The sequence below is a fragment of the Helobdella robusta genome (assembly GCF_000326865.2).
Source record: "Helobdella robusta unplaced genomic scaffold HELROscaffold_6, whole genome shotgun sequence".
NCBI lineage: Eukaryota > Metazoa > Annelida > Clitellata > Rhynchobdellida > Glossiphoniidae > Helobdella > Helobdella robusta.
Genome location: NW_008705330.1, coordinates 1,078,189 through 1,090,044, shown reverse-complemented (window position 1 = coordinate 1,090,044; position 11,856 = coordinate 1,078,189). Strand labels below are relative to the sequence as shown.

General features: G+C 33.3%; 1 protein-coding gene across 1 annotated transcript; it reads left to right on the top strand.

Moving 5' to 3' along the window:
- Positions 1–9,092: 9,092 nt before the first annotated feature.
- On the top strand, positions 9,093–10,366 carry HELRODRAFT_164048 (hypothetical protein; the record flags this gene model as incomplete). The annotated part of the gene is made up of 3 exons (XM_009029098.1): positions 9,093–9,489; positions 10,125–10,203; positions 10,255–10,366. 3 exons carry the CDS (start codon positions 9,093–9,095, stop codon positions 10,364–10,366), a joined length of 588 nt encoding a protein of 195 aa, XP_009027346.1.
- Positions 10,367–11,856: the final 1,490 nt, after the last annotated feature.

Genomic DNA, 11,856 nt, shown 5'->3' with positions numbered 1-11,856 from the left:
CCATTGCTACACCGTCTATTTGCTGATATATGTGTCACCAGGCCAACGAAATGCTGCACATATTCTTAGCAGCGCGACTAATTCATCTTTTGTAATTGGTAGTGGTGAATGACTTGAATTGAATAATCTATCTATTATTATGCTAATTGTGTCTTCTACAGGAACATTTGTAACACCAAAATAGCATCTTTGGATGTGGAGTCACTCTTTTTTTGATAGAACATAAAATCTTTTTTGGTGAAATTTCAGTGTTTAAATTGATATGCTGTGTATGTGCCCAGATTCTCAAATATATATATATATAGATATAAATATATACATATATATATATAAATATGTATATATATATATATATATATATATATATATATATATATATATATATATATATATATATTCATCAGATGTCTTTGTTCTGAGTATTGATTCAGCAAATCGTAAATTATAGTGGTTAATATTGTAATGTAAGATTTCAACATTGTGGTCCAAGATTTGTCTAGTAATTTTAGTTTTGTGTTTCCCTTTTATTTGATTCTTTATAGCGCCATTTTGTTCGTGCGTCGTGGGTCTTCTCGATAACTTGGTCATCGTCATACCAATACATTCAAAATGATGGTGCCCACACTCACCAATATTACATTTGAACAAATATATTAGATGGCTATTGATTCTGGTTTATTAGTGCAGTTGTTTTTCATCACAAGAGATGACGTTTTTTGATTGGAGTAGTATATTCGAAGTTTAATATTATCGTATTCGTTGGTTGCTTTGACATTATTTTTACGATTCTTTTAATGCTTTTTCATCCTGTTCGAAATAGTATAGGAATACCAAAAAAAGCTTTTTTATTCAATCATGCATAAAATAAACAAAATAAAGAAACTTGAAAATTATTTACGATCAACCGTTAGAAAAATCAAAAAGTTAAATTGGAAGTTAACTAAATAACTATATATATAATTAGAGTTAAGAAAGTCGTGGATACAATTTTTAAGAAACATCACCGCATTTTCAACTTTGTTCGGGCTCAATTTTTCAATATTTCGTATCGAATTTTTATCATCGTTTTTTAACTTATTTATATAGAAAACAAAGTTTTTAACTACTTTTTTATTCATTTTCATCTTATAAAAAAAGGTTTTTCGGTAATCCTTTACCATTTTCAGTGTAGTCTGTTATCAACTATTGGTTGTATATTATATATACTTATATCTATGCGATCCTATATATATATATATGCGATATATATATATATATATATATATATATATATATATATATTGTCGGAGATTTTAATGATTAGAATTTCCAAATGATGACAAAGCCCCACGTTGGGCGCTAATTGTTGGAAATTTATAAATGAAAACAATTAAAACAACTGGTGGTGTGAGGTAGGTAATCTCCTCCTCTATCTTTTTCAGGGAATTTTTTTTTATGGTCCGACAATAATTTTTGTGTATATTTTTATCGTGAGTTCGACCAGTCCTGTGTGGCACTGGGCTTTTTCGAATTATATGATTTTACTGAGTAGCACACGAACGCGTAAAAATATTCGATAACAATTTTATTAATCGACGGAAGTAAATAAAAAGGAATTGAACTAATGAACTCTATAACAATGTAAAATGTCAATGAACAAACTGGAATACAGGAATTAGAACTTCTTTTTGTTGGGTCTTCGACTTGGGATATGTTTCTTGCCGTTTAATCGTACAACCTCGACGTGTGTATCCGATGGTGATGTCTATACAACTCCAAGAAATAAATAAAATGAATGCGGACAAATTACAAAAATCGGAGCCTATGGAAATTGCAAGCTGCGTGTGAAACTGTACCAATGAGTATAGAATCCAGCAAAGAACCCTAGGTCCACAAATAGCACAAGAAACAAAAGAAGGAGGCGGATTCGTTTTCACAGAATCCAAGGCCTGTTTTCACTGTCAGTCGGTCGGTCGGCTTTCGCACAACCCTGGCCTGTTTTCACTGGGCCGTCGAGTCTGATCGGCTTTCGCACGACCGACACAAAACAACAAGAGTCAGAACAACACTGGAAACAAATTGTGTGACTTCAGTACGCGTGCGAAACTATGCCAATGAGCATAGAGTCTCGTACCAAATCCACTTTTGAGAACTTAAGACGTTTCTGAAACTATTCCAATGAGCATAGAATCACGCATTAAGTCTCTTAGATACCAGAATAGGCACTGATTACTCGAAGCTGCCTAACTGGTGAACCCGAGGCTGACTCTTTTTGAGAACTTAAGACGTTTCTGAAACTATGCCAATGAGCATAGAATCACGCATTAAGTCTCTTAGGGACCAGATTATTCGAAGCTGCCTAACCAGTCAACCCAGTCTGGACTCTCTTCGAGAACTTAAGACGTCTCCGTGCTAATGAGCATAGAGTATCGAATTAAGTCTCTGAGGGACCAGAACCGAATATTCGAAGCTGCCTAACTAGTCAACCTCCCAGTCTTCCCTCTCCTCGATTCCACACCCTTCCTTATCAATGCAAAATTAGATTTTGTTTCGGGTGTTTTAAAACATAAAAATTTCCAAGGTATGTCCAATTAATAGAAAAAACTACTAATTAAATTTTAAAATAATTTGTAATAATTTATGACGTCATCTAAATTGCAAAACAAAAAAAATCGTCGTAACCTATCGAGTAAATTAACTTGCACCACGCCCCCTATCGAGTGAATAAATTTTGCATTGAAAATTTTGCAGTATTTTTAGTCAGTATTATTTCATAATTCTGACACTTTCCACCACCCCCTCTTTCTGGTTGGAATAAGGTATGGCGAGCACATTGATTGTCGGCAAATTGTACAGTTCAAAAGATAGTTCTCTATATAATGGCATATGCATAAAATAACAAAACAATGAAATTTGTCTGAAAATTGTACAGTTTAAATAAGTCTCTATATAATGGCATATGCATAAAATAACAAAACAATGACATTTGTCTGAAAATTGTACAGTTCAAATAAGTCTCTATATAATGGCATATGCATAACAACAAACAAAATTAAATTAAAATTAAACAAAACACAGGAAACAAAAACATTGTTTTCATACATGCTTCAATTTATTTATGTGTACGACAATGGTTTTACAACCATTACACTTCTTAATCTCGAAATTTACATCACTAACTTTCCTTGAAATCATGTAAGGACCGTCATATAACTTTGTCCACTTAGGATACTTATTTTTAACGTGCTTTGGATTATAATAATAAACCATTTGTCCTTCTAAAAATTGTTTATTCTTTACTCTTAAGTCATACTGTGCAAGTAATATTTTAATATCTTTTTCTTTATCAACGAATTGACTCAAATCTGGTATTACTGAATGTTTGATGACGTCTTTAATTAAGGATAGGTCTTTGTCTTTCTCCTGTTCTGTAACCCAATCAACACCGTCTTCTACTTTGTTTTCTGTTATAACACCACATACTGCTCTCGACAATCCATCAGCGTTTGTATGTTTACTTCCTGGCCTATGCTCAATAGTGTAATCGTACTCTTCAAGAATTTCAATCCATCTTGCTTGTTGTCCTATTGGTTCTGGTGTTTTTCTCAGCCACTGAAGCGCTGCATGATCTGTTCTTATTTTGAATGAACGACCGATCAGATACTTCCTGAACTTTTTCACAAATGTTATAATTGCAAGTAATTCTTTCCTGGTTACATTGTAATTCATCTCATGTTTATTAAATAACTGACTACCGTAACAAATGGGTTTTTCTACTCCATCTTGTAATTGTGAAAGTACTGCACCCATGGCTTTATCTGAAGCATCGCAATTTAAAATAAACGCATCCTCGTCATTAGGTAAAGCTAATATTTCAGAACTGATTAATTTTTCTTTCAATCTATCAAAGGCAGTTTGACATTCGTGCGTCCATTGAAACTTGTTACATTTCTTTGTCAATTCATGTAACGGAGCTGCTATTTCTGAAAAATCTGGTACAAATCGTCTGTAGTACTGGCACAAGCCTACAAACGCTCTACTTTGTTTTAGTGTAGTTGGTACTGGCCAATCTTTAATTGCTGCAATTTTAATAGGGTCCGTTCCGATCCCTTTATCACTAACTATATAACCTAAACAGCTAACTGATTTCTGCGTTAATTGTTGGCATTAATCAGTTATTTGAAGTTTGTCTTCTCAATTTTCCTTACTAGAATATTTTAGAAATTGTCCAACCAATTGAAACTAGAATTATTTTCAAAATTCATCATGACAATTTAAAAAACTGTTGTCATCCAAATTCATCATGCAGATGAGCCATATTGATATAATCATCAATAGTGTTTATCACTCAGACATGGCCCCCCTTAAAAATACCAAAGACACATTTCAAATCTCTTTTCCGAATTTACATCACCGAATCATCTTTCCACACTCCCACAGGAAGCTATACAACCAAATTGACGGTATAGCCATAGGCTCACCATTCGGTGTCATGTTCGCAAACTTCTTCTAGGACATTTTGAGACAATCTGGAGTTAAAGCCAAACATTTAGGCTAGATATATTGACAATAGCTTTTTCGCATACGATGATCAGGGATATGTCAATGTCAACCAACTACTAGCAATCCGGAACCGATCAAAATTAAATTTCATTATCGAGAACGAAAATAAAAATTTATTGCCATTTCTGGATGTTTTGGTAACGCACGACGAACGCACGACGAACGCACGACGAACAAACATTTACAACCGCCGTGTACATCAAAGGAACAAATAAAGATATTTGTTTGATTGGGCTGAGCGAATGCACGGAACCATTCAAAATAAATACAGTAAAATTTTTTGTAAACCGTGCATTTACGCATTCATTCTCAACTGAGGATCGCAATACGAAACTGAAAAGACTTATTAATTTACTAGTAAGCAACGGTTACAAGACATCACCCATATAAAGCACTATTCAACAAAGACTACAGCAAGATAGTAATATATTAAAAAACAACAATGACAACGACATAATCCTATATTACAGAAATTATATGTCAACGGCACATAAAATAGACGAAGTCGTCCTCAAACAAATCATAAAACGAAACTTACACCAATCAACGATACTAAAAAAATATAATTTAGGATATACTACAATAATTGTGAGACATTACAATCGGTGCTAAAGAACAACATCACTCCTAAAGACGATTTTACTTTGAAGCGTAATCATTTAATATCTAAATATGAATGCCCCATTTATGATTGTGAGCGTCAAAAACATTTGTGTATTGGTGTTACAACCACTTCACTATCAAGACGTATCACAATGCATACACAAAGGGGAGCCATCAAATCTCACTTGCAATCAACACGTGCAACTCCAGTAACCCACCAATTTTTGGCAACATAAAAATAATTTATTAAAACACTAACACAATACATTTAACAATTGCAGAAGCTGTCCTAATAGGTATCAATAAAGCCCAAAAAACAACCAACAAAAAATAAATACTCGACGCCTTAATACTAACTTCAAAGCCAAAGAAGAACAAAAAAAATGACAACAACAAAGATGAAGAAAACGACACCAACTAAGTAACTCACTTTGCTAAGAACCAACTTTGCTTTGTTTAAAGAAACTATATAAACCAAACATGCACTGATAAATATGGATAACAACTGTTTTTATTAAATTTCGTCTTCATATTCGATCATAAAACATTATCTAACATAAAAAATCAAACATTACTCACACAAATGTAATCACTCATATATAAATTTTAATACTCACGCATAAATTTATCTTAAACTTATACTGTTTTACATAACCAGATTAATTTATTGCTTGCTATCAAAGTTTTTATTGAAAAACAAAGAATTTAAAGTTATCTACCGAAAATTACATTTACCGTTCCTGCAATTAAACTATAACATGTTTAATTCACTATGAGTTTGAAAAATGAAACTAACATGAAGTATATAAAATTATTACACATTATACAATCATATACAGGGCGAGTTGTTGCCGCCCCACCTGGGCCTCTACATGTACAATGATCAGCCACCTCCAGCTCACATGGGCATTCAACCTCTGCAGATCCATCATAAAACTGGTTAGTCGATTAGTTTTCTGACTGTTTCCGTAATTGTTGTTGTTGTGACTTGTTGTTGTGACTTGTTGTTATGATGTTGTTGATGTTGTTGTTCCGTTTTTTCATTGTTTTTTCTTTATAAAGCAGCTCTGTCAAACACAGAGCTGCTTACATGTTATTTTATATTTATAATTAAACGTTCGAGCTACAAAAACTGTACAATCCACGCCAAACGACACACGTACTTATTATGTATGCACGCACAAGCAATTCATCATATGTGTATGATAGTCTTTGAGGTTCAGACAGACAGTATTCGAAACACAACAGCGCGAGACGAGGCACTTCTACCGACTGAGCTAACTCGGTGGCCAAATTTGCTAACTGTTGTCGCCAGTAGCATGGTTGCTTTGTTTTTTGTTATTATTGTTGTATTATTGTTTATAGGTGCATGTGTGCGTATGGAAATGCATGATGGGGTGTGTATGAGTACATCTGTGTGTGTATGCATGTGTATATGTTTGTAAATTGGTTTGCGTTTATAAGCGTGCTTCAGTCGATATCTTTTAGTGTTGTAAAACTTAAACGAATGATCAAGGAACAAAATAGTGTGATAATCTGCGTTTGTAAGCAAAGAAACATTTTCACATACATTTCTGAATCACAGTAGTTCGTGTGTGGACAGATCATGTTCATGTATTTAGCGTGAATTTCATTTTGCCATCATCGGTGTACAATTTTCATGAAAAACTGCTCACAAAGCATAAAATCAAAATCAACCAATCTCGCACAAAACATTTACAATTAAAAATGTTTCTTTTATACACACACAAGATATATATATATAAAATTAGGTTGATTGTGTTCCCACAAAAATTCTTAAAAGATTTATTGATTTGTTTTTACCGTTTTTAACGTTTTTCATAAATTTGTGTTTAAGTTCTGGCTCATTTCCATCAGCGTTTAAAAATGCTGTTGTTACACCGATTTTGAAGAAGAATTCTCTTGATAGACATGAGTTAAAAAATTACCGACCTGTATCTAACCTTATGTTTTTGTCAAAGTTGGTTAAAAGAATCGTTTTATCACAATTTGCTTCTCATTTGAAAATTCATAATCTTCTGCCGGTTCACCAGTCGGGTTATCGTGTGTTTCACTCGACGGAAACAGCTTTAATTGATGTTTCGTCAAGGTTGTATTCATCAATGGACGAACAAAATGTGTCATTGCTTGCTCTCTTGGAGATGAGCTCGGCGTTCGATTGCGTCGATCATGCAATACTTCTCAAAAAACTGAAGCAAACATTTGGACTATCGGGAGTCGTTCACAAGTGGTTCGTGTCGTACCTTGCTGGTCGTACTCAACAAATTTTATTCAAAACAAATTATGCTTTGTCATACGGTGTACCACAGGGTCCCGTCTTAGGTCCCATTCTCTTTTTGCTTTATACAGCAGATGTCTACACAATAATTAAGTCGTACAATTTCAGGTTTCATGCATTTGCTGACGACATCCAAATAATAGCCAACTCTTCTCCTTCGTTGTTTGGTGATGTGGTCGATGATTTAGTATCGTGTTTATCAGCCATTGATGTTTGGATGATGGGGCACAGATTAAAGTTGAACCAATGCAAGACCCAGTTTTTGCCTGTGGGTACATGGTAACAAGTGAATAGAGTGGGTATCAACACTATCAGAATAAAGGAATCTGTCATCGAATTGTGTGCGTCAGCACGAAATCTTGGATTTTTTTTTGATACAAACATGACAATGCAATTGCACATAAAGTTGTTGTTGAAAGAATGTACTTACCAATTGAGAAAATTGAGGCTCATCAAAGGATCTCTAAATATGCATACATTGCAATGTTTAATTCACTTGTTCATTCACTCGAGGATCGATTATTGCAACAGTTTATTCTACGGTTTACCCAAAAAGTATGTTGCACAGTTACAATTAATTCAAAATCGAGCTGCCAAGTTGTTAACTGGTGGTTCATATCTTGATCATGTTACTCCTATTCTCTTCAATCTTCATTGGTTGCCCGTTCAACAAAGAATTGTCTTCAAAATTGCCCTACTGGTGTATAAAAGCATTAATGGATTAGCGCCGAAATATTGAATGGATCGAATTTTTCCGAGAAATGCACCGTTACAGTGTCAGAAGTTACGGTCAAACGATTTAGATTTGTTAACAATTCGACAAACTCAGCTTGCTGTTGGTTGCAGAGATTTCGCTGTTATGGGACCGAAGATTTGGAACAGTTTGCCGGTTGACTTGCGAAATCGTGGGTTGTCAATTACTGAATTTTGAAAAAAGCTAAGGAATCATCTTTTCAGACAAACTTTTCATGATATGATTTGATTGAAGTGAAACATTTAATCAACTTTTGCATCAGCGCATTTAATTAACTTTTACATTGTTAGCGCCTTTGAGAACAATAAAGGGCGCTTTATATATAAATAATCTAATCTAATCTCTAATATATATATATATATATATATATATATATATTAGGGTGTCCCAGAAATGCACAGAAATTTTTTTTTTAATTAGTTGATGTCTCACCCTCTGAAAAGTGTCTCTTGGGTACAATAATTAAATTGGTGAAGTTACAGCTCATTTGAACAAGTTTGAGAGGTCCCCCAAGGGTTTTTAAAATTTTACTATCGAGTTAATTCAAAATCCATATCAATAATCTTAAACAATATGCACAAAATGAGTGAAATAAAGCTAGAAATGCAAACTAGTTTAATTATCTCACTGCAGACATTAATTATAGTTTAAAATATTATTAACAATTACCTGCAGAATGATAATCTTTATTAGAGAATGCAAAAAATGTATATTTTTAACCAGTCAACTCGCTATGTTACTGGTGTGGTCAACGTAGATTGGTTACCTGTCCTGCTCTCATCACTTGTTGATGGCACTACAAAACTTCTTGGAGTTCCAAGGTTAGCATCTGGATTAGGAAGAGCAGCTGCTGATGCAGTTCATGAACAGATAAAATCTTGAAAGTGTGAATCAATGGTTATTGGCATGTGCTTTGACACGACAGCTTCCAATACTGGAAAACTCAATGGAGCTTGCACTCTTCTAGAAAAAGCCATGGGACGTAATTTAGTATGGATGGCTTGCCGTCATCATAAGTTTGAAGTGCTGCTTGCCGGTGTATATAGTGTTTGTCTTGGAACATCCACTGGACCAGAAATTTTATTCTTCAAAAGGTTTCGTAAAAAATGGACAGAAATGAATCACACACCAGAAGCCAGATCAACCCCTTTGATAATTGTTTCAGATGCAATTAAAGCATTCATCAAATGTCAACTTGAGGTCAGACATTCTCGAGATGACTATTTAGAGTTTCTACTTCTTGCTGCACAAATAGCTGAACTGCAGGTTGATGTAGCCATTCGCAAACCTGGTGCTAGCAAAAATTTGAATTATTTGCATTAATATTCAAGCGAACTGAAATTCAATAAAATCTTGTTTTTCAATCATTTTTGACCTAATTTTTGAAATTAAAAAATAATAGGCATTGCAGATTTATATATTTTTTCACAATTATATATTTTGTTTCATTTGTATAAACAAATCATAAAACATTTATAATCATATCATATAACACTGTATCAAAAGTTTGTAGCGAACGATCAAACACCAAAATCGAAAACTTTCGACCCCTTGGGGGACCTCTAAACATTGTCCAAATGGGCTAAAATTTAGCAGGTAAATTACTGTTACCATACAGACATATTTAATGGGGTGAGACATCAATATTTTAAAACTTCATATTTTTGGGACACCCTAATATATATTCTAAAAATTCTATAAATTCTACCAAATGTTTGGCGTTAATATGTTTGTAGTTTGTTTTTTCAATTTTTCTCACTAATGTTTTTTGGTGAACGTTTATATATATATATACATATATATATATATATATATATATATAATATATATATTAAAACATGTATGTTTTATATGACATATAACTGCAAATATGCAATAGTATATAGAAAAAGTGAAATAGTTAAACAATGCTACATTGAACGACAGGTTTGCCTCGAACACCTTTGTACCCTGCTGGCCACCTCGGCCATCCCCTCTACCCTCCCGATCTTTCGCAAATACAAAGGTAGGTTTTTTTGTGAAAGTTTTCAAATTTCGTTTTTGTTTCAACTTGAAGCTTTAATGGGAAGCCTGAATGTTCAAATTTTTGTGAGTTCTTCTACTCGCATCAACCTTACATTACTATCAAATCTATCGATCAACATGGAAGCTTGAAAAACGTCTTTTAATGAAAAAATAAAATTAAATCAATATTTTTTACATTAAAATTTTAAAAATAAAAAATTGAGTGCGTAGAAGTGCTTTGTATGTATTGTTTTATGTGGACGTACGTTGTTTGAAATGTGTTTGCGTGATGTTCTTGCACTGTTTGTGTGTTTGTCGTATTTCTCTGTATTATATTTTATCTCTGTATTATCTACTTATATTTTTCTTATTATATTTACTAAGAAATTGTGTGTGTATTATAGATTATTATTACTTATTTTATTTTTTACTATTTTTATTGCTTATTTGTTTTGTATTGTCAATTTTGGAAAATGTGTCTGATAGGATTTGTTCACATATTTATTCACATTTGTTTACATGTTTGTTTACATTTGTTTACATGTTTGTTCACATTTGTTTACATGTTTGTTCACATATTTGAGCACACGCTTGATAACGTCTTTGATAACATGTTTGTCCATGTGTATTTTCTTTAACTGTTAATTATGTAGATAAATTGTATTATTGTATCGTATCGAATACAAGTTTTTTCATGTCTGAGGTGTTTGTGTTTGTTGTTTGATGCTTTTTGGCTGCCGAGTTCAAATTGTTGTTTGTGCGAATGTATGACTGTGGATGAGATTTTAAATTATTATTTTTTGTTGATTTTATTTTTGCAAAAATTGTGAACAATTTGTTTTTAATAAATATTTGATGAGTGGGTCACAATTTAGAAAAATATTAATTTTCTATATCTGGCGTTGAACTCGCTGTTTGTCACTTTGCTTTCCTAAATTCTAATTGATGGGTGTATCACTGTTGCCTTCGTTCATCAGCTATGTATGTGGTGTAATTTTTTGTAGCGTGCACAACACATAAACTCATTCGTATTTTTTGCCGAGTTGCTTATTTTCAATGATCCAATATTAGCCCACTTTGTTTATCTATGCCAGTTTGTATGTTTGTATTTGTGCTGATTAGTGCAATCTCTTGCAAGCAAGCAAACTTCCTTTTATTGATGCTCGCCCTTGTCTTTCTCATCCGTGTGCACACACACACACGCACGCACGCACAAACTCACTTAAACAACCTGCAAAGACGCTCTCATATACAAATACAACTGACATACACACACCTCATTTACATGGCTTTTTTTATAGTTCTTTACATATACAAATTTTTTATAAACAAAAATTTGCCGTTACAATTTTAAGAAAATGTTTCTCAATAGAAATATTTTTTGATCACTGAGAACGTGCTGTGCAATGGAATGCCTCCACTCTTTGATGTGACGAAGAAATGATGAGCGCCCCATTTAAAACAAATTAACGCCTATGATCGCCTGGTGAGAACGTTTGATGATGACCATTTGAAAATTTCATCTTTTTACCGTCCTCCACGCTCGTCTCATTATGATTACAACGTAGCAAGGATGCTGTGGATGTGAACAAGATAAATCGGCGTATGCGTGGTAATAATAAGTATAATGATGCGATGGTATGTGTGAGGATGT